The sequence below is a fragment of the Alexandromys fortis genome, unplaced genomic scaffold (assembly GCF_014885135.2).
Source record: "Alexandromys fortis isolate MF-2015 unplaced genomic scaffold, M_Fortis_MF-2015_v1.1 scaffold_28, whole genome shotgun sequence".
In the NCBI taxonomy this organism is placed as follows: domain Eukaryota; kingdom Metazoa; phylum Chordata; class Mammalia; order Rodentia; family Cricetidae; genus Alexandromys; species Alexandromys fortis.
Window position 1 is genome coordinate 79887 of NW_026067901.1, and position 24394 is coordinate 104280.

A 24394-nucleotide genomic window follows, 5' to 3' on the forward strand; every position below is an offset into this window, starting at 1 on the left:
AAAAAGTCTTTAAAGAGACAGGCAGTAAAAATATTGATAGATTAAAAAGAGTAAAGTAAACAAGCCACATAAAAATGGAAAAGTCACAGAGAGTCTGGATTCTGTGTATTATTGTGTTTTCTTTGAATTTTTTGACTGTGAAGGAGTTAAGTACAGAGAGAAGTTTCATTGTGTGGGCTGCTAAGTTAAACCAGCATGTATATTATAAAGGTATTATGACTTCAGAATTTGGGTCTAAGGATATGATGCTTTGGAAAAGAGGTTCTTCTTTTGTTTTCACAGAGGTTGAGACCCTGTGGATTGCTTCTAGACCAATATGGTATGATAGACCACACCCTCCTGAAAGGTTGCTGTAAACAGCCTCAAAAACTTACTTCGCTCAACTGCCAAGTGAGATAAACCTAGCACAAAAGATACACCATAAAAAACCTGATTAACAGCACCCCTATACAGCATAAAGCAGTTTGGAGAGAAATAACTACGTCCATATTCCCAAATATTGTTTATAAATGTTCTTTTACATTTAAGGAGGATATGATATAGATATGAATAATTTTCATTGATGTGAATCTTGCTTTATTGATATAAATTTAAGGTCAATTTTGTTATATGTATATGTACTTCTAATCTTTATTAAGGTATTGTGATTGTGTAGTTCATTTTAAAGTGTACTGTATAATTAAGAAATATAGGTTAATAGATAATCATTTATAATAGTAAAGTTTGTAGTCATGTTAGATTTTCTAGATGTGCATAGGTATATTTTAGATAGGCATTCTTTATATCTTTCAAAGACTACAGAATATGGCATTTAAGATGTTTTAATAACTTAGGACTTTTCATGACAATGAGACATGTCTGCTCCTGGCAAAACCAAGCTACTTGCTGAAGAAGATGGACATCGAAGAGACTCCTTATGGAGTTTGCTAGCCATTTGGACAAGAAACTGCCTGGACTGCTTAACTGGACACAAAGAACCCACAGAGAAAGGACTGCTGGACTTGCTTAAAGGTGAGATGATCCTTCGGGGTTCCTGATGGATTCATGAAAGAGTCTGTGAGACATTCTGCAGGATACAGAAGAAAATGACTGAACTGTATTTAAAATTTCCTGCTTCATGAAAAATTCTGCTGGATACTGTGGGTCTGTAGGCTGAAAATGGATGCCCCAATGGTACAGAATAACTTTGGGTGACTGTTCAGGCAGCAAGATGTCTCTGTCTTTTCTAGAGTTTTGGAAGCTGTTTACAATGCACTTCTTGTTTACTTAGGTAATATTATATCCTTCTGGAGTCTTTGATGGACTTGAAGAATGGATAGTTACAGTTTTCCTTAGTTATAATAAAAGATAAAATAGATATAAATATTGTGACTATAATTCTTGCTTGATAACTGTTTTGTTATATGTAATTTTACTATGTTAAAATGAAAGCCTTTCTTTTTTGTTTACACAGAAAAAGGGGAAATGATGTAGGAGGTTCTTCTGTCTATGTGTTGCTTTCATTGGTTGAAACTGCCTTGGCCTTTTGATAGGGCAGCACTTAGGTGGACAGAGTAGACAAAATAGAATGCTGGGAGAAAGGGCGATGTGTCAGACACCATGAAGCTCATGTCTGAGACTGACACTGGTTAGAATCTTTCCAAGTAAACCATGACTTCATGGTGTTACACAGATTATTAGAAATTGGTTGAATCAAGATGTGAGAGTTACCCAATAAGAGCCTAGAACTAATGGGCCAGGCAGTGTTTAAATAAATACAGTTTCTGTGTGATTATTTTGGGTGTAAGATAGCTAGGCAGGATGGAACAAAGGGCCACTGTGCTCCCTACAACAGCCAGAACCATGTGGCCAAAGCTGCCAAGTTCTGCTGCTTGCTGGGGCTGGAAATTAGCCCCCTTGTTCAATTACAACTTCACGAGCTTTCTGCTTTCCATTGTTTGCTTCACTGCCTAAGCTTGGCTGGCTTGCAAGTTCAGACTGGCCTTGAACTTAAAGAGTTGCTTGCCTCTGCCTTCCAAGTGCTGGAATCAAGGGCGTGCATCATCACATCCTGACCTGAAACTGAGGATACACTGATTATATTCGCCAGGTCTCTTATCTACAGATGAACACAAATTTTTCAAACAAACCAGAGAGTATGTTTGGCCCTCCAGGTCACTTGCCATGAGCTTGGCCTCACAAGGGAGCCTTAAAAAGGACCAAGTAAAACTATGCCCTAGGGACACACTTGGAATGGTCAGGCCTCAAGAATGAAGAATTGGCCTTATTACATATGGCTGCCATAGTAACCAACTAGGAACTCCTATCTGTCTAGAGGAGGGGCAGAATGGGGCAGTGATTCAAGTGCTCAGACAAGCACACCTGAGAGATGGGAAGAAGAGCAGAGGGGAGGAGCCCAAGTGCCCAGCCCTATAAATGCACAGCTAGTCTGCAGCAAATGCTCTGCACCCTCTGAACCTCTGGATTCCTCTTCTGCATCCAAGATCGGCATGGACAATGACCTCATCAACACATCCCAAACCCCAGGGTCAAGGTTAGTGAATGAACTCTCTTCTGCTGTGGAGCTGACCTTGTCTCTGACCTTGTCACCAGAGCCAAGAATTCTCTGGGTTTCTCAGCGTTCACATCACAGGGTTCTGTACTTGGTGGTCATTGAGAGAGGTCACAGATTTGGCTCTCTTGTTCAGTTTCTCCATCTAGAGTCTACCAGATTCTTTGTTGTCCTGGATCTTTCACTGGGTTGCATAGTCCTCTGTGACCCCCCCCCATGTCCATCAGGGTCTCAGTCTGCCCACCTGTCCTCCTTCCTGCGCAGGCGGCCAATAGTTTGGATGTGACTGACATACAGAGTCCAGTTTCCAAGGGCAGGAAGAAAGAGATAGCTCAGTTTAATCTCGTTTTCCTAGAGCTTGAGGAGAAGCCAACTGTACAGTTCTGTTTCTTACAGCAAGGCGAGCATGCCTAGACTTCCTGGCTCCTTCCATGATGGATTTCTCATCTAGTTTCTTTTTCTTGTCTGCAGGTGAACATTTTTAGGATCTGCTTCCTGGTGTGCCTCTCTGTATTAACCTTTTCTTTGTTTCCACACTTCTTTCTTTTTTATACTTTATATTATTTTTTTAACAAAGAAAAACATCTTTTTTCATTTTACATACCAATCTCAGTTCCCACTCTCTCTCCTTCCATCCCTTCCACCTACTTCCCCACCCCACACCTCATCCACTTCTCAGAGAGGGTATGGCACATTGTTTTGGGAAAGGTCCAAGGCCCTCCCTACTATATCTAGGCTGAACAAGATATCCTTCCACAGAGAATGAGTTCCAAAAAAGCCAATAAAAGCAGTAGGGATAAATCCTGGCCATACTGCCAGTGGCTGTTCAGTCTGCCTCAGCCATATAACTGTCACCCACATTCAGAGGGTCTAATTTGGTCCTATGCTGGTTCCTTCCCTGTCTGGCTGGAGTTGGTGCACTCCTATTAGGTCAGGTAAAATATTTCAGTGGGTGTCCCCATCATGGTCTTGACCTCTTTGCTCATATTCTCACTCCTCCCACTCTTCAACTAGACTTTGGGAGCTCAGCCCAGTGCTCTGCAGCAGGTCTCTGCTTCTGTGTCCATCAGTTGCTGGATGAAGGTTCTATGGTGAATATATGAATATTTAAAATATTCATCAATCTGACTACAGGGCAAGGCCAGTTTGGGTGCCCTCTCCACTATTGCTTAGGGTCTTAGCTTGGGTCATCCTTGTGGCTTCCTGGGAATTTCTCTAGTGTCAGGTTTCTTGCTAGCCCTATAATGGACACACTTCTCTCCTTTCCCTTTGTATTGTATTAGTTCATTGAGAATTTTGTATACGTCCTGACCGTATTCCATCTTCATTCCCACTCCTCTCAGACCCATCTTCCTTTCTCCATCCAAATCTATGCACTCTTTTTTTATTAACTCGTCAATAATAACTTGTGCTGTCTACAGTTCTGAGTATGACCTTCCACTAGAACATGAACAGCTTACCAGGGTCCACACCCTTAAAGAAAAGTGACCCTCCTTCTCCCAGCAACTATCAGCTGCTCTCTCAGCTGGGAGTAAGGACTTCATTCCCACCTCCCTCTCCATGCTGGGATCTTATCTGGCCTGAGTTTCTGCATGGCTGTGCGTGCTGTCTCTACTGCTGTGAGTCCTTGTGTATAGCTGCCCTGGTATGCCTGGAAAACACCTCTTCCTGGTAGTCACCCTCCACCTCTGACTCTTAGACTCTTTCTGCTCCCTCTTCACAATGATCCCTGAACTTTGGGAGGGAAGGATAAAAATACTGATTTGGGATTAATCATTGTCCAGGCTCTTGTCTCTGCACCTTGACCAATTGTAAGTCTCTGTGATATTTGCCATTTCCTGCAAAAAGGAACTTCTCCAATGAGGGTCGAGGGGTATGTTGTCTATGTGTATAACAGTAAGTCATTAGGAGTCTGTTTAATTTTATGCCCATTTAACAGAGTAATGAGGGTTTCTCTTCTTTGGGCTTTGTGACTGGTCTAGTCACAAGTTTTTAGTCTCAGTAGCAGTACCGGGTGTGGGTTTCAATTTGCGAGACAAGACAATAGGAAGTGGTTGTTACTCTCATAAAATTAATGCCACTATTATACCCCTGGGCATGTCAGGTCAGGTCAGTCATTGTTGCAGCTCTCAGTGTTCACAGCTGGGTACAACTGAAGATGACGTTTTTCCTCTGCATTGCATTGCACCTCCTAGTACTATCAAAGCTAGACAATAGGGATGAAGCTTCCAGGTTCAATATTTTCATTCCTCATTATGTTTCAATCGATTTAATTCTTTGTCCTTCCGCTTGTCTTTCTGTATTGTTTAGTGCAGTGATTCTTAACTTGTGGGTCACGGCCATTGGAAAACACCTGTTTCTGATGCTCTTAGAAACCCCCAACCACAATTTATTTTTGCCACCTCATAACTGTAATTTTACTACTGAGTGGTGTCTCAGTTCCTAAGACCATCAGACCTATGTGTTTTCGGATGGTCGCAATCCGTAGGTTGAGGACGGCTGGTTTAGTGCGCACCCTCCCCTCTCTGACTTCTTTGTCTCATTTCCGTCTTTTCTCCCTCTTTGTGTTTGTGTCTCTGCTTTTCCATTTGGCATTTTTCTCTCTTTTCCCTTGGGAAAAGGAGGCTGGGAAGTGACTCAGGGACAGTAACTCACCCCCTCTCTTAGAGATTGTGGTGAAGAGCAGTGTCCCACACGATGTTGTTGTTGTTGTTGTGTGTGTGTGTCTTGGGGAAGTGGAGGGAGGTTGTTACTAGGAGCCAAGTAAAAGGGAAGGAGAGTTAAATATATCAGGAAATGAGCAAGTTAGGTGTGTTGTGTCTGGAATGATAAACCCAAACAAAATTCATGGGTAAAACATTTGCCAGACAAAAATTTGATATAAAAAAATTTTAATAAAGAATAGACAGTGTAGACAGAAACAATGAGAAAATTCTCAGCGAGAGAAGGAAGGAGAGGGGGAAAGAGGAGAAGGGAGGTAGAGGTGGGATGAAGGCGGAGACGGAGAGGAAATCACTCTACCGAGGAGGAACGGGTTCCTTTCGCAGCACTGGAGAACAGCCACCTGGCTTCTGGGTCTATTTGTGCCGAGTTATATCTGGACAGATAAGAGGTGGGCAGCTGACTAGCTTGTTAGAAAGCACATGTTACAGCATCAGTTGTCCTTCCCGAGACTCGCCATCAGGGCACGGTGCAGGCAGTCACTAGGCTCCAATTGTAGGGCATTGCAATTCTCTGGGTCACACTCCAAGCTGCTAGGGACTGAGTGTTAGCAAGAAAGGATTTTGCTCTATGCTTTCAGCCCTCAGCTTTCGGCTTTCTCATCTCTACATTCATCCCTTGACAAGGCAACAAGATCGAGTCACTGACAAGGGACAGTTCTCTTTTCTTCTGGCACTGCTTCAGAGATGAGAAGGGACAGTAGCATCATTGATATGTTACAGGGTGAAGGGACCATGAGTCGGACAGTGCTTGGGCCACAGCCTGGAGTGGAGAGAGGGCTAGTTCCTGCAGGAGGCTGGGAAAGAGGGCTAGTTCCTACAGGAGGCTGGAAGAGAGGACTATTTCCTGCAGGAGGCTAAGGACAGGGCCAGTTCCTGCAGGAGGCTAAGGACAGGGCTAGTTCCTGCAAGAGCTAAGGACAGGGCTAGTTCCTGCAGGAGGTTAAGGAGAGGACCAGTTCCTGCAGAAGTCTGAAGGCTGACTGTGGCATTGCTTAGAGTTCAAGAGGTCCTTGGTGGTTGGAGACAGGTTTTGAAGTAGCTAGTAATGATTGACAGCCCAGGGACAATATCAACTGGAACTTAATAGCCTGTGTTCTGGATGATACCAATTGTACCTGAAGATTAAATATCAAAGAAACAGCAAAATTAGAACAAAAACAAAGTAGTATGCTCAGGAGTAAAAGAATAACAAAGATCATAGTAGTTTGAAGTGACACCTTGAGGTGGTTTGGGGAAGACAGGTAAACATGAAAATAGTGACTGTGGGGGTGAGGAGCTCTGCACCCAGCACAGGGGCCCGGTGCTGCTGTAGTAAGGGCATACAGCAATGACCATGACCTAGATCGTGACTTCCCTGGGATCTGAGGTATTTAGTGATCACCTGGGTCTTGCCTGATAAGGAGATAAAGATAGCCAAGAGGTTGACAGGAATAGGCCATTTGCACTTCTGGGAGTAGAGCAACCCTGACTATGGACAGATGAACCTACAACCATGACGGATTTTGTAACCTGAATGCAATCAGGGATGTATCAGAACTTGACAGGGTCCAGAGCAGACAGCTGAAGGGGGCCTTTTATCTTGTGGAAAGGTTTGAGGATAGACCCAGTCTCTGGCTTAATGTGGGATGACCCCAAAAACACACAGAATCCTGTTTGGGCTGTCCTCAACCTGGCGCCCAGTAACAGCCTTGGTCATCTGTGCTAATGAGTCTCTGGATCCAGTAGCACACGTGTCTGGAGGAAAGCCCTACCACGAAGGACTTTAAAGGTGTGGCTGAGTCGAGGACTTGGGAGTAGAAGCCTGGCTGTCTGTGTATCCTGTTGAGCCCATTTGCTGTCAGAGTCCTCCTTATAGGACTCACAATGCATAATAGCCAGCTATAGTCAGAGCTCCCTGGCTTCCAGAAGAGCCAAAATCACAGGGACATATTTAATAGGAAAGCTATGAAGAGTGAGGAGATTTTTCTAGAAAGTTTCAAGGGTATATAGTTCATATGGAACACATAAGCCAAATCTGCATAAACATTAAGTTTCCTATCTGCCTCAATAAGAGCCCTAAGTGAGAGCAATTATCTCAGGTCTGGGGGCTGAATGACTCAGAAGGGCCCAAAGTGTATGACTACTGTGTAGCCAAAAGCCTGTATCTTGCCACCAAAAGATGCTTCCATTTGGTTTTGTGGTTGTTTTTGGTTTTCCGAGACAGGGTTTCTCTGTAGCTTTGGAGCCTGTCCTGGAACTAGCTCTTGTAGACCAGGCTGGCCTCTAACTCACAGAGATCCACCTGCCTCTGCCTCTCAAGCACCAGGATTAAAAGTGTGAGTCACCACAGCCCAGATAAGACTGCTCCCATTTGTAAGTCAGCATTCAGGATGCTGGGATTTAAAATCTGGCAGTTTTACTGTAAGGAGAGTCTAGCACTTGTTGATTCGGGATTCTGTTAGCTGGGGCCCAGTGGAAGACCTTGGAGTTGAGCACTTTAAGGTTATCTGACAGGTTTTTAAATAGGGTTGAGTTGGTCTTTAGGGCTTGTAAATCATCAGGTCACCTGCTGGACTTCTGGAGTCCTTTTGTAGATGCTGAGAGAACATGCCTGCCTTGTCTCCTGGACTGTTTGCATGGAGTCAGAGTAGCAGAGGAGCATGGTCATTTTCTTGCTAGTAAAGTTTGCAGCACCCCTGTATCCTTCTTAGTCTGCCCATTTGGAGTGAGGCGGACGGAGTCGTTAGGAGTTAGGCTCTAATGTGTGGGTTGACAAGTCACTGGGTTGAACTCTAAGTAGCTGGGGACTGATGGTTAAAGAGTAGGGAAGCACACTCTCCCTGGATCTGAAAGGCAGGAAGCATTGGGGAGCATTGTCCTCTTCTCCACTAACACAGGAGTACCTGGGCTATGAGTGGGAGGCTAGGCACGGCTCTGTAGCATTCCTTCCATATGAAGGGGAACCGTAGAGAAATGTGGGGAAACTGAATCAAAACTAATCTATGTTGTCTAATCTGTGTTGGCTGATATTTAAAGGAGTTAATCCTTATTTGGTAGGAGAAAAAAACTTGAGACTCAACTAGCCAACACTCCTCTGGAGTTGAATTTCAGATGTGCCTGACCCAAAGTCCCTCTGCCTATACACTGGCCCTCACTGTCTCCTAATAAGGAGTAGGATTTTGGAGAAGGTGTGCATGAGCATTTACATATTTTATTTTGAAATTTATGCATTATTTATAAAGATTACTTTTCAATGATTATGTCTGAACAAAATGGGTTATGTATTCAAAATGAATATTTATATAAAAATACCTAATTAGGGATAACAAAGGCTTTTGCTATGAAAATTAAGGTCCCAGTCTGTGCCCCAAGAGATCAGATCTGATCACCTGTCCTTGATAAGTCAATTAAAACAACCAGATTGGGGCTGGAAAGATTCAGTAGTTAGGAGCACTTGCTGCTCTTGCAGAGGACTCATAACCTTATATAAATCCAGCTCCAAGGGATCCAACACTCCATACATATGTGTCACTCACACAGACATACACACATACAAATACACATAAAATAACAAAACCAAAAATCTTTTCAAAACGAAAAATAGCCAAATCAATAATGAAAAGGAGAGAAAGGAAAAGTATTCAATGTGTCTACATTTGGGGAAGGAATGAATAGGTCCAGGCATCCTGGGTCCATCTTTGGGTCCTGAAGTGAGACCAGAGGTGCACATACTAAGTAGTCCTAGGTCAAGTGTGCTCCCGCCCATCACTGTCTCTTCAGTAAGGTGATCTAACAACCATCAAATCTCTTTTTGTTCTGGTTGGCCCAGACTTTAGGCTTTCTCTTCTCTCAGCAGGAGATTTCTGGGGGAATTCTAGTTCCTTGAGACCCATCATTCAGTGGCCAAAATAACAGACACAAGAGACCCTTCAAAATAGTGTCATCCCTGCCAGACCAGTTGCTATTACATTTTGTGTTCTGATTCTGATTCAAAGGAAGACCAATCTTTTTATTAATAGAAAAATGGTAAGGCAGATGTCTGTGAGTTCGAGACCAGCCTGGTCTACAGAGCTAGTTCCAGGACAAGCTCCAAAGCCACAGAGAAACCCTGTCTCGAAAACCCAAAAAGAAAAACAAAACATAAATGGTATATATATATTCTGATGTACAATGTGCTACTTCATTTCTCATTTGCTTTCTGAAGTGCTGGAGATAAAAACCAGTGTCTTACATATGCTAGGCAAGCACACTACCACCAAGTTACACCCCTTGCCCAACATGATGTTTTCACATATGTGCATACACTGTGAGACACCTAAGTCAACTTAGCTCCTGTATCTGTTTGTTATGGGAGTCCACCAGAAATGACCACTCAAGACACAGTTTATACGGGATTCAAAGTCTTTACTTCAGCCAGCTAGGACTACACTCAGGTATTCACGACCCAAGTATTGCCACAAACATTTATAGAAGGGGCTTTTAAAGGCAAACACCGCCACCCCACCCCTGCATCTTGTTATCTTGCTGAAAGCTGTGGGTAGAGGGTGCAAACAAGCCCTTTAACAGAAGCTAAGATAAGCAGTTAGCTAGGGGGAGAGGCTTATACAAAGAGGAAATTTAACAGAAGCCAAGATAAAATTAGCTGGGGCAACTTAACCTCAGGTTCCTAGAATAAAGTTGGGTCATCAAAGAGCTTCCATGACCTCTGCAAGAACACAAGATGGAGGAACCCCTGCACTGTCTTACCCCAACACATATTATCACCTCACATAACTACCACGACCTTAGCACATTTCAGGTATATAATACATAACCCACCATGCTGTATAATAGAGTTCTTGAAATTATTCCTCTTGCCTAACTCAAATTTTGTGTCCTTAGGCAAAACATCTTTCCTATCCCCACCTGCACCCCAGTCTCTTGGAGCCACCTTCCTGCTCTCTGTGTCCTTGCTATGAGTTTCACATGTCCCACATAGAAATGACATGGTACAGAGTATTTCACTGTACTTACTTCACATGATGTCTAAGTTCTTCCACATTATCTCAAAGTGTGAGGTTTCCTGACTTTTAAAGACTGAATGGCGTTTGATAAAGTAAATACCTTATTTCTGCTCTGTTCATGTGTGATGGATATTGTTATGGTAACAATAAAGATCTATTAAGAGAAAACTATCTCCTCTGGTCAGAGAATGGAACATCTGACGTGGGTGGAAACTGAACATTCTGGTAGAGCAGATCAGTCACCTAGCTAAAGGTTATTACTTCGTCAGGAAGTGAGGCCACCCCTCAGCGAGTTTAGACCACTCCCCAGGAAAGTAAATCTCCCCTCTTTAAGCCAAGGTAAAGAAATGGGAAGAATAATTAGCCCTAGAGAAAAAAAATAACAATTCTTATCTTCAAAGGAATTGGAAATAATTTATTCTGGGGCCATTTTGAGCGACCAAGGTCTGGGATACAGATTTAGGTTCCATGCTCCAACATGGAAACAGTTTCACAATGTTTCACAGTTTACAGAACAGAGAAGTCACAAACCAAGGTGTACTGGCTAGTTTTATGTCAACTTGACACAAACTATAGTCGTCTAAGAAGAGGGAGTGTTAATCCCACCAGGTGAGATTAAGACCCACTACCACAATTTTGGGGCCAAATCTGAAGCAAGCTTAATTTTATTCAGGTGTACCGGAGAGCTGGCCAGCAACTGCCTCCTACATCAGGTTAGAGAGAACAGTGCTGAGTCCATTTCTCAGGGCCCTTTAAGGATTGAAATTATGAGTGGTTGCAAAGAAGATTTACAGAACTACTAACAGAGTAGTTAGGAAGCAAGGAAAAATCTCAATAAACAAACAACAAAGTCATCACGTGGTTACTGATTAGGGAGGGTCAGGATGTTCTCAAAAACAACTCAAGGATTGGGGCTGGTTAGGTTCCAGCAAACAGAAATCTAAAAAACAGAAACTCAGTTCTTACAGTAAGTGAGAACTTGTTAGAAATACCAAAATGGCATCCTGCCTTCAAAATGAAGCCAGGCAGGTTTCTCAGGCGCCTCGATTGAGGAAATGCCTCCATAAGATCAGGCTTTAAGTAAACTGAAAGGCATTTCCTTAGTGAGTGAGGAAGGAGGTTAGTCCATTATCATTATGGCGGGAAGCAAGGCAGCATGCAGGCAGAAATAGCGTTAGAAAAGGAGCTGAGATTAGAGAAGGAACTACACTTTGATTGTAATGGAGTAAGTAAAATACTACAGATCCTCTAGTGGCTGCAGCAGCAGAAACACTGCAGGTCCCCTAGCGGTGTCAGTGGGCAGCAGGTCCTGAGAGGTCCCCAAGCAGCGGCAGTGGGCCATGTGGTGGCAGGCAGCAAATGGCAGGTCTCAAGAGCAGCCAGTCCCAGGCAAGGACAGCGCAGCAGGCCACAAGGAGAGACAGACAGATAGGCATGCCACAAGACCATGCAAGACGGCTGGTTTCAGCAGGGAGCCACATGGTGAGCGAGAGACAGAGACATGGATAGGCATGCCACGCAGATTGAGGTTGGATATTTATTTAGTGGGTAATGGAAGAGAAGGGGAGAGGAGCACACACACACAGAGAGAGAGAGAGAGAGAGAGAGAGAGAGAGAGAGAGAGAGAGAAGAGAGAGACAGAAGCTGTCTCTTTGAGAGGGAGACTGAATGGGAAGAGACTCAGGCTGCAAGCAGAAAGGAAGATCTGCTTGCCTCAGTGGAGGGGGGAGGGAGTGGGCAGTGCTTGTATCTTAAAGGGACAGGACAGATTATTACATTGATCCCGCAAGCAATAGGAAGCGGTCTGAGGCCTGGGAGGTATCTTGAGCATATAGGAGACCTCAAAGCCCTCCTCCACAGTGAAACACTTCCTCCAACAAGACCACATCTACTCCAAAAGGCTACGCCCTTTAATAGTGCCACTCCCTTTGGGGGCCATTTTCTTTCAAACCACCACAAGGCCCAAGATGTTCTCTGATAGCATTCTCAGATTTTGGGTTAGTGAAAGCTTGTAGTTGCTAAATTAACAGATTACAAAAGGTTTTTATCTCTTAGCCACAGGATGTTGGTTCTGATGAAGGAATGGTAGTTCCAGGGGTAAAGCTAGATCAACAGAAGTTAGCCTCTGAGCCTCTAACATTTTAATCTCTCCACGAATCAGTTAAGTCAGTCTCTGCAAACACAGCTTCTCTCCAGGAGTTTTCATTCATAGCCCTTTAATGAGGTAATCTGGTTTTCTTTCCCACTGCCTGGTGCAATCACCATGGAGCCACCAGGAGGCTCTGTTAAGCCTGCCCACCTTTCTGAGTCCTGACCCAGAGCAGAAGAATGCTCCCTCTGGTACATTCGGCTTTTTCTCTCTCTAAAGCCCCCTTCTCCACCATGTGGATGCTTACAAAGGGCACAGTTTCCCCCATTTCTCTTCATTGCTCTCCTCCGGGCAGCTGCCAAGGTTTACATCTTGCCTGCCCTGGGATTTTTCTTTTAAATGTTAATAAATGTGTCCTTGACTTTTTTCTGAGTCTGTCTTTAAGTTCTTTTATTAACAAAAATAAGAACCTTAAGAGGGTCCCCCGATTTTCCGGGTAACATGTGGTGGCCATGGTAGGACTCCCCAAAATTTCCAGTGATCAGACATTTGATTTTCTCAAACAGTGCCTCAGCGAATGTGGAAATAAAGATGCTCGCCTGCATCCTAATTATGCTAATTTAGTCTCCTTCAAACATAATCCTGCTGCATCAGACGATCCCCATACTCCAAGCTTGTTTGGGAAACACCGCATTTAATATAACAGCAGGATGCATATTCCCACCTTCAGTGTGCAAGAACGAACCTTTTCCTCCACAACCTTGCCAACACTTACCTTTCATCTTTTTGATAATAGCTATTCTAACAAGTATGAGTTCATATCTCGCTTGGCTCTAATTTGCATTTCCCTGATTGTTAGCTGTTGGGTGTTTTCTTCATATTCCTATTGGCTATTTGTCTGTGTTATTTTTGAGAAATGTCTATTCAGATTCTTTGCTCATTTTCAAATCTGTTATTAACTTTCTTGGTAAGGAGTTGCCATAAACATCAAATCTGCTTGAGCGTATAATGTTGTACATCTTAAAAATCATCTATATTTAGTCAGGGACTCTCAGTGTTTGAGTTTTCCCATTACACTTAAGGCCTGAAGGGTCACCTTTATGGTGAATGAGACCCAATGTCACTTTCTGATTGCTATAGGCCTGCTACTGAATTATTCACTCCATCCACATTTGGTTCCTGATGTCCTTAGGTCATTTCTTCTTTTAACCATGAAGGCAAAATTGGATCACAGGCCTGTGGGGGAAGCAGCTGAGTGTTCTAGCCATTTTTAGCATTAGAACATTAAGAGCCCCAGGAGATAAAGCTCATTGTGCAATCACCCCACTCATGAGATCAAGGACATCTCCCCCCATAATAGTTGGGAGCCGAATAAATGATTTCCCTAGACTTCTCCTGAGAAGTCTTTCTCAAGAAAAACCTGGTGGTGGGATTAGATGTTAAATCCTGTGGGAATCTCTGCAACCACCAGGTCCCGTCAAGTGTCAATTGATGTGAGATGAGAAAGAAATTCTGTTCAACAAGACTTAGTAGCTGGTGTTGGTTCAAACTTCCAGAGTTTCGCGCAGGTCAGTTTATTTTAGGTGTATTTAAGCACAGCAAAATTTTGGGAAAAGCTTCCTGATGATACTCAGTAGTGTATATACAGCAAAGCTAAAGACATGACTAAATTGAAATTCTTAACAAAATGAATGTGACCTCTTCCATAAAGATGAGTTCTATCGACAAGAAAAAATGCTCAAGGTAAGGACCTAGAAAGGATGACTGAAATAAACTTAAGAGTCTGGGCAGCCAGGTGTGGCCTGGAGCTACAGATAGCACAGAGGTCACCAGGCTATTAAAACAGGTTATCCATCTCTTTCTTTGAAGAGACCACACCCTGTGTTTAACACTCCTGGCTCCCCTAGTGCCTATCCGTGAACACAAACTCTATTCCCCAACACAATCAGACTTCAGAAGAGAACATTTGAGGAAACAATAATTCAACAATGAAAAGAGTAATTTTCAATCAAAAGAAGATAAGATTTTGAAGTTGTTGAACTACTTCAAAAAGAAATTTTAAACCTTTAAGTTCCAGCTGCCTTCAAGAAGTTGATAAATCATGAGCTTCCCCCCAAACAAAAAGAAGTCTCTAATATATTTAACTTCCCCTACACTGTTTTAGAGATTCACTTACAGTGTGAAATGTGAAACAGACCCATCAATTTGTGGGGGTTCTTGAGTCTCAAATTGGATCTACCATGTGAGCTTTGTGTCCATAAAGCAATGATTTTCTATACCATGAGGAGAAGAGTTTAATCCAAAGAAAAACAGCTTTAAGTATGCATATGAGAAAATGGTTTTAGATGATAGTAAATATGACTAAAAGACATATTACTTGAAAAAAAACTTATCAGAAGATAAGTCAAACTTACAGACTGAATCTTTTTAAAAATAATAAATTAATTTAAACAAGACTGGTGAATTTATAAGTCTCAAATAAACTAACCTCATTCCTAAAGCAGACTATTTTATTATTAAACAATTAATTAATAACAATGCTGTATCTCCCTTGTTTCCTGTGTTCAGGGCATGATGGGAGAACAACAGAAAGACTCATCTTTGTAACGATAACAAGAATCCAAGCCATCATATTGCAGTGAGACATTTCCCCACAGGTCTGGCTCTCAACATCACATTTGATACTTCGAGCTCATGGTCATAGATGGAGACCTTGCTCTTAATTCCTGAACCCTGTGCTTTTACAGTCCAGAATATGGAAGAGTACAGGATACTCTCCACAAGACCCTCTCCTAAGCAGTGATTCATACGGCAGAGTCATCCATGAAAGTGGGGCACAGCAATCTTTATTTCTGCTCCTTTGGTTAACTATAGGCTTAATGGGTAGGAAAGAACATAAGACACTCTTAGAGGTCCTGGACTGTAGGAAGGAGGAGGCCGCTTGTTGCTTCCTGGCCGCTTAGCCCCAAAATAATCACACAGAAACTATATTAATTAAATCACTGTTTGGCCCATTAGCTCTAGCTTCTTATTGGCTAACTCTTACATGTTAAGTTAACTCATTTCCATTCATATGTGTATTACCACGTGGCTGTGGCTTACTGACTAAAGTTCTGTCTGGCTCCGGCAGGGCTACATGGCTTCTTTCTGACTCCACTTCCTTTCTCCAAGCATTCAGTTTAGTTTTCCCTGCCTACCTCTATTCCCTGTGCAGGCCCAAGACAGTTTCTTTATTAACCAATGATATTCACAGCATACAGAGGGGAATCGCACATCACTGGTCCTTCCCTCCATGATGTAGATGAACTACTTTGAAAATTGCTGCTAATTTAACTGTTATCACAGATCCTCTGAGTTTCTCTGCACAGAAACCTGGAGTTAGGTAGCCTTGTTCTCTAGCCATTGGTAGCTCTTGACAGCAACAAAGCCTCCCAGATAGGGACAGAGAGTGCCCTAGAACAGTGGTTCTCAACCTTCCTAATGCTGCGACCCTTTAATATAGCTTCTCATGTTCTGGTGACCCCCCAACCATAAAATTATTTCTGATGCTACTTCATAACTGTAATTTTGTTACTGTTATGAAGTGGATGTAAAAAGTGTTTTCTGATGGTCTTAGGTGACCCCTGTAAAAGGGTCATTTGACGCCCACCCCCACATAGGGATTACAACCCACAGACTGAGAACCACTGGCCTAGAGAATGTCGTTCTATAGGAGAATAAGGATAATCCGATGGACAAGAGACAGCTTTCTCTTTCCATAAAAACAAGTCACAGGGGCATATCCTGTCCCCTGTGGTGGTGTAATTGAAGGACAGACACAGGTTAGGACTGTTACGTTATGACAATTACCTTCACATGGAAACAGATTCAGGACCTCTGTGATGGCTGTCATTGGATGTCAGCTGGACTGCATCTAGAAGTAATTAAAAACCCAAGCTGCTGGACACACTTGTGAGGGATTTTCCTTAATCCAGATCATCTGAGTTATGAAGACCCGCCTTGAATCCAGATCATTTGAAGCGGGACAATCCACCTTTAACCTGGGACACACCCTCTTGTGACAGCCTATGTAAAGGACACGGAAGAAAGAAACTTTGAATCTCTGCTTGCTTGCTCTCATTCTCACTGTTGAGTTCATGTATCCTGCTGCTGCAGCCTTCCTTCCCTGGCAAGAGAGCCGACTTCTTCATGATTCTGTCGCATACAGAAGACCAACTGAGATGTCCAGCCTCACGGACTGAACTACTACTGGGTTCTTGGACTTTCTGTCAGGAAACAGCTACCGTTGGGCTAGCTGTAAACCACTCTAAGGAATCCCCTTCGTGTATGTATAAATCATTCTATCAGTCCTGTTCCTCTAGAGAGCCCTGACTAATACAACCCCCAGTGGTGTGCAGATTTTATTTCCCTACCCACTAGGCCTCTGGTAATCCAAAGGGGAGTATAATCAAGATGCCCGTGCTCCACTCTCATGACGGATCACCCAGTACAAACAAATGATCTTTACAGAGGCTCTTGGACTTTGAGGAAGTTTCTGTTTTGCTTATAGATGGTTCTGAAATGGGTTAGAACATACATCAGTAAAATCAACTATGACAACAAAAGCTTTAAAGAAAATTTTTTCTCTGTTCCTTTCTGCTGGAAACGGTTTATGACTTCTTTATCCAGACTAAATTACCCATGACCCTTCAATCAGATTAAACTATGTCATAAAGGTAATAAAATAGAGGCTCAACTATCAGGATATTCATAAACTATTTTTTAAATTGCTAATTTACTGAGATCAAAGACCCTTGGTCTTTAAATAAGAAGCAGCGGAATTAAGGATGGTGCTGTTTCTCTGTAGAGTCTGTAGAGGACAATTACAATGCTCTTCTAGCTTACCAGAGAAATCATAATCATGAACACAAAAAATTTTAAAGGCAAAAAGGACAAAATATACAATCTGATGGGGCAGTGGTACACAGGCCTTTAATCCCACCATTCAGGAGGTAGAGACAGGTGAATCTCTGTGAGCTCAAGGCCAACCTGGTCTACAAAGAAAGTTCCAGGACAACCAGGGCTCTTACACTGAGAAACACTGCCTTGGAAAACAGAAGCTACACACACACACACACACACACACACACACACACACACAATGTGAAAAGCAAGCAGGTAAGCACAAGCATTACCAAATGCCAGTATGTAGTCTGAGGCTGCTTGTTCATTTCCCGGCCACCCAGACCCCAAATAATCACTCAGAAACTATATTAATTAAATCACTGCTTCGTCAATAACTTAAGCATGTTGCTAGCTCTTATGTCTTAAATTAACCCACTTCTATGAATCTGTGTATCATCATGAGGTTGTGGCTTACCAGACAAAGTTCCAGCATCTGTCTCCTCTGGTGGCTACATGGCGTCTCCCTGATTCTGCCTTCTTTCCTCCTCTATCTGCTTGGAATTCTCATCTTGCTCTATTCTGCTAAGCCACTGGCCAAAACAGCTTTATTCATTAACCAATGAAAGCAACACAAATACAGAAGGACTTCCCACACCAGCAATATGAGGCAGATAGCCCTCACCGGTTCTATAGTGCACTGCATATGCAATGTGGTGTGTTGTTTAAGAATTTATTTGTCGGGGCTGGAGAGATGGCTCAGAGGTTAAGAGCATTGCCTGCTCTTCCAAAGGTCCTGAGTTCAATTCCCAGCAACCACATGGTGGCTCACAACCATCTGTAATGGGGTCTGGTGCCCTCTTCTGACCTGCAGGCATACACACAGACAGAATATTGTATACATAATAAATAAATAAATAAATAAATAAATAAATAAATAAATAAATATTGAAAAAATATTTTAAAAATTAAAAAAAGAATTTATTTGTCTATAATAGCATAGGGGTCAAAGAGCTGAAAAGGTCACCAGATACCATTGTCTTCCAGAGTGGCCCACCAGCTCAGACCCCCCTCCCTGGAGCAGCTCTTCCTCAGACACCCTGCTATCTCTCTTACTGGGGACAGTGACTCAGTGACAGCAGGAGCAGCAGAGACACGGGATGAGGTGGGTGTGGTTTGCTTTCTACAGTCCCATGTCTTCACACAGATGCCTGACTGCCCAGCTGCTGATGGCACCTCCTAGGGCACTCAATGCTGGCCAGTACAGAAGGTTATTTCTTCTCGGTGAACTACAGGCAAGCATGTGTCTGTTAGTGGGGCTCAGTGAGTCCTTGAGTCAGATTACAACTTCTTAGCCAAATCCAAGAGTTCTATAGAGTGGCTCACTGACAGTCGTGGGTTATGTTGCCCAATCATTAGCTTGGTTTCACCATGCCTGTTAAGTGAAAGATTTGGGGCCCATATTAAACTATGCTCTCTGCCCTTCCCTTTCCAGACCACCAGAGTAGTCCTTGGTATTAGAACTGTTCAGTATGAAGATGATAGGAGTAGACCTAGCTGATGACTTGATAGACCAAGAAACCTCACTTGAAGGGAATCTAGCCCTTCAAGGAGTGGCCCTGACACAAAAGGTAGAATTCTTTCAAGGAAGGAACATAACAGGGTAGGGAGCCTCCTCAAGGCAAGAAGGGGATGTGAGAACTTGAAAGACAAGAGAGTTCAATTTAGCTTGTATAGCCAAATAGTAGGTAATAAGTAAAGATAGTGGGGGGAGAAAGGGGTAAGAATTAGTAGGAGTTGGAAGTATGAATAAAGGGGATCAATAGAAGGAAAAATGCAGATATAGCACAAAGAGAATAGAAGAGGAAAAATGGAAGGGAGGCACTGAAGAACATGGGGTTCAGCAGGCATACAATGACCATCTGAAACACATATAGGTAAAGAGGATCTGAAACACCTTGTGTTTGGTTTTGTTTTTTTGTTTTTTGAGATACGGTTTTTCTTTGTAGCCTTGGCTATTCAGGAACTCACTCTGTAAACTAGGCTGACCTTGAACTCACAGAAATCCACCTGCTTCTGCCTCCAGAGTGCTGGGTTTAAAGGCGTGTGCCACCACCACTCGACAGGATCTGGTACATCTTAACTGCAAACAAGATGAAAATATAAGAGATATGATCTGAACATAATGATTCCCTAAATGTTACAGTAATGAGGAAAGAGCATGCAAACGGTGACTACTAACTGTCTAAAGAAGTCAGATAAGCACCATGAACTCACAGGGTGAGGGTGACCAAGGTTCTCACGGGGTCAGTTCCAGAAGCTTGGCATCTGTGAGCCCTGCTCATTCATTCCCCATTCTTAGAGAGGTGCCTGCATTCTTACTGCCCAGGAGTATGAATGTCTAACTATAAGGCAAGGTATCACCTATTCAGGAAGCTCCTGCTCCAGCCAGGCACCTTTTGTGCACAGTGTAGTGGATAACCCCTCTATGAGACTGAATCAGAGAAAGGGTGGATCACTGACTGGAAAGATCCAGAAAGGAGTGCTAGCCACTGTCTGTTGAACAATTAGATTTCTATGCTTTAAAACTCCAAGCCTTTCTTCCCTTGAAGTATACAAAGTTTTCCTCTAAAGAACATGTTCTCATGTGTTTCATACCTTTAATAAACTGCCATCACCATCGCTCACTGCACACCCCAGCTTCTTTCCTTTCCTCATCTGACCTGAGTCCCAGGCATAGCTATCTTATTCTTTCCCCTCTGGATGCATCCAGCCGTAAGCAATACTTTGATGTTGAAGGACCTGGAACACATGCACCATTTCACAGGGCAACTCATAAATCCAGACTAAAGGGGAACCAGCTCTTCCTCAACTTCTACAATGAGGATGTATGTATAGAGCCTCTGGTGACCCTGACATTTCACTAGGCCATTATTCAAAGATTTACCAGTGACTGCCAAGTGCCAAAACATTGACTGTCATCCAGGGAAAGCCTCTTGCTGGGCTTCTGGGTCCAGGGATCATCTAACCTTCCACACAACTGTGCCCTTTATGTTTCTCCTGCCCCCCTCCTCAAACAGGCCCCAGACAGCAGACCTGAGGAACAGCAGCACAGTCCCAGAGTTCATCCTCGTGGGCTTTGAGCAGAGTACCCCTTCCACACGGGCATTGCTCTTCACCCTCTTCCTGGGTCTCTACAGCCTCGCCATGGCCATGAATGGCCTCATCATCTTCACCACCTGGACTGACCCCAGACTCAACAGCCCCATGTACTTCTTCCTTGGACACCTGTCTTTCCTGGACATCTGCTTCATCACCACCACCATCCCACAGATGTTGATCCATCTGGTGACCAAGAACCACACGGTCTCCTTTGCCTCTTGTATGACCCAGATGTACTTGGTCTTTCTAGTGGGTGTGGCCGAGTGCATCCTCTTGGCTTTCATGGCCTATGACCGTTATGTCGCCATCTGCCACCCACTGAACTATGCCCAGATCATGAGCCCTCAGGTGTGTGTCAGACTGGTGTGCTCTTCCTGGATCTTTGGGATGACCAATGGCATCTTTCTTGAGTATATATCATTCCGGAATCCCTTCTGCAAAGACAACCACATAGAAAACTTCTTCTGTGAGGCCCCCATAGTGATTGCTCTCTCCTGTGGGGACCCCAAACTCAGCATGAAGTTGATCTTTCTCGATGCCATTGTGGTGCTTCTCAGCCCCATGGTGCTCATTGTCACCTCCTACGCCCGCATCCTGGTCTCCATCCTTAGCAGATCCTCTTCCTCAGGTAAGGGGAAGACATTCTCCACTTGTGCCTCCCACCTGACTGTGGTCATCTTTTTCTACACTTCAGCCATGTTCTCTTACATGAATCCCCGCAGTACGCATGGGCCTGACAAAGACAAGCCTTTCTCCCTCCTCTACACCATCATCACCCCCATGTGCAACCCCATCATCTACAGCTTCCGCAACAAGGAAATGAAGGGGGCCATGGGGAGAGCCCTTGGGAGAGGCAACCTGGCTCAGACAGAATCTGTCTAGGAGGAAGATCCATAGAGAAGTTTCCTGGGCCTCAGCATCTCTGCCAGACTCCAAGAATGATCATCCATGTCCACCTTAGCATTAGACTCAAGAAGAAATTTTCTTTTGTGTTCATATATCAAATCTCTTGTTGAATTTCAACACAGATGGATCTTCTCTGACTTCCCTCAGTGCAGCGGGGAGGGAGTATCTCTGTGACCTGCATGGCAGCAGAGAGGCAAACTGGGGGAGACAAGAAGGCTGTTCGGCACATGTATCAGTAATCAATGTTGGTTCAGACATCTGGAGTCTAACCCCAAGCTGTTTATTTTAGACATATTTAAACACAGCACGATCTGGTGAAAACTAGTGGTGAATGACTGAACTGTACATATGCAACAAACCATACCTAGATCTCTGAGGAACAAGGAAGTTAAATTCAGGTCAGATGTGGCTACATCAAAACTCTTTGTAAAAACATGTGATACCTATCCATAAAGATAGGTTCTATAGATTGAGAAAAACGAGTTAACTAGCAGACTCTGGAGGAAGGTGAAGTGTCTGAAAGGCCCTAGCCACACAGATTGTACAAAGGTCACCAGGCGAGAGCAGGTTTAATCCAGCCTTCTGGGAAGAACACAAGTTTAGTGTTCCTTTCCTTGAAAGAACAACCCTGTGTGCTTGACATCCCAGGTACCCTAGTGCATGCCTGTGAGTACAAAGACCTCTGGGACCCACACCTTAGTAACACACTTCCATTCCTGGAGGCAAACATGCATTGCCAAGAAACTTACTTTATAAAATAAGGAGACAGGTATGTTTTTCAAGGAAAAACAATTGAAGAAGATAATCAGATTGTGTTTAGGAAGCAGTACTTCCCGCCCCTCCACCCCGTGAGTGAGTGTGTGCGTGTGTGTGCATTTTACTTATGTGTGTAGGTGCAAATATGTGTACACAGATATCTGAAGGCAGTATCTCTCCTTTGATAATAGGTTGTATTCCTTAAAGATGGCAGAAAAGTTGATCCTGTTTCCTAATCCAATCTCCTAGCATGTGTCTTTTGCCTGGAGAGTTTAAGTGATGAATATTCAGATTTATTACGGAAAATATATGTATTCTTGTCATTTTGTTGTCTTTGTCCCATTTGGTACTTTCTTAGTCCTTGTTCACTTACCAACTGTCCTAAGATTGTTTGTTTTACATGTAGACTAGGGGATGTGGTTATCCTTCCTGCTAGGCTGAAGCATTCCTTCCAGAAGCCCCTGTACACTAACTTGGTAGGCATGAATTCTTTTTGCCTTTATCTTGCCTTCATTGTGGAAAGTTTTTATTTCTTTTTCCATTATGATAGTTTTGCCAGGCTCAGTACCTGGGCCAGCATCTGGGTCTATTGGAATGTAAAATAAATCATTTCAAGGCATTTTGGCTTTTAAAGTGTCTACTGGGAAACTGGCTGTTCTTCTAAAAGGCTGCTATGTGTGTGACTCGGTCCTTCTTTCTTGTAGCTCTCAATACAGTTTCCTTGTGCAGTACATTTAGTGCTTTAGCCGTAGTATGATGTGGGGAACTTCTTTTCTTCTCCCGTCTACTTGATGTTCTGTATACATATTGTATGTACACAGGCATCCCTTTCCCTAGATTTAAGAAATATCCTCATATGTTATTGAAAATGTTTTGTCAAATAATATTTCCTCTATGCTCATAAGTCATAGATTTGGACTTTTCATGGTGTTCCAAGCTCTCTGATATTCCAGTTACCCATTTAAGTGTGTATCATTAATCTTGACTGAACTAACCAACTTTCTACCTTGTCTTTAAACCTTGATAGTCTATTGTCCAAATAATCACTCTACAGTAAAACTTTCCACTGAGCTTTTTATCTGACTTATTAAATTTTCTCATTACCACATCATTACAGTTAGATTTTTTTTCTTCTTTCTCTTCTCTCTTTTTCTTTCTTTCTTTCTTTCTTTCTTTCTTTCTTTCTTTCTTTGTTTTTTGTTTGTTTTTGAGACAAGGTTTCTCTGTGTAGCCCTGACTGTCATGGTGTCATGGAACTCCCTATGTAGACCAGGCTGGCCTTGAATTCACAGAGATCCACCTGCCTCTGCCTCCCCAGTGCCAGGATTAAAAGTATGTGTCGCCACCACTCGGTGTAGTTAGAATTTTGTTCAGTGTTTCTGTTTGTTGGTTTCTAGATTACCTTCCTACTTCATTCTGCTGATTGTGTGCGAGAGTGTGCACATGGGCACTGAACATGTGCCATAAAAATAATTCTTAACTTTCAATTTATTCAACACAATCTCCATTAAAATTCCAATGATACTCTTGACAGAACTAGAAAAAAATTGTAAAACTCATTTGGATGGACAAAGTAGCCATGGCAACCCTAACAGAAAGACGATAGTCAAGAGTTTCTTTAGTTTCTTTCATTTGGGAGTTTATTTGTGCCCTCTGACTTCTTTGAATGCATGTGTAGCTGTCCTTTTGGAGTCTAGGGCACTTACTATGAGAGTTATGATTTTGAAGGCCTCTGACCTGAGGAATGAGCAAGTCGGTCCCGAGACTGTGGGGTTGAAGTGCTGACGGGTGCCAGAGGTGTGGCCTCTCACTTGTTGACTGGCTTCTCTATATATTCCATGTCTATTAGAAGAACAGTTGGCAGAGATTTTTCAGTCATCCTCCAGGCTCTATTCACACTGATGATGATTCCCTTTGCTTTGCTGAGCCAAAGCTTTTTGGATTCATGCAATCCCATTTGTCAATCTTTAGAGGTGTTCCCTGTGCTGATAGAGTCTCTCTCAGGAAGTCCATTCTTAAACACACAAGCTAACATCACCAACAATGAAATCTAAATTAAAGGAGATAGCAATCACTAGTCATTAATATCCCTTAATATAAATGGACTCAACTAACCTATAAAAAGACACAGACTAACAAATTGGATATGAAGACAGAATCCATCCTTCTGCTGCATATAAGAAACACACCTAAACCTCAAAGACATATATTGCCTGAGAGTAAAAGGTTGTGTGTGTGGGGGGGGGGGGGCCTAATGAAAAGGACCCAAGAAACAAGCCGGGCTAGCTATATAATATATAAAAAAAAAGACTTAAAATTAAAAAAAAAAAAAAAAGAAAAAAAA

At 43.0% G+C, this 24394-nt stretch overlaps 1 protein-coding gene across 1 annotated transcript; it reads left to right on the forward strand.

Annotated features, from left to right (window-relative positions):
- Positions 1-2489: 2489 nt before the first annotated feature.
- LOC126494034 (olfactory receptor 10AD1-like) lies at positions 2490-21270 on the forward strand. The gene is made up of 2 exons (XM_050131226.1): positions 2490-2533; positions 20307-21270. The coding sequence occupies exons 1-2, from the start codon at positions 2490-2492 to the stop codon at positions 21268-21270; spliced, it is 1008 nt and encodes a 335-aa protein (XP_049987183.1).
- The last annotated feature ends 3124 nt before the right edge of the window (positions 21271-24394 follow it).

Excerpts from the sequence above, each read along its gene's own strand:
- LOC126494034 (XM_050131226.1), top strand. The coding sequence starts at position 2,490 with ATGGACAATGACCTCATCAACACATCCCAAACCCCAGGGTCAAG. Across the intron at positions 2,534-20,306 it reads TCCCAAACCCCAGGGTCAAG|GCCCCAGACAGCAGACCTGA; the intron begins GTTAGTGAATGA and ends CTCCTCAAACAG.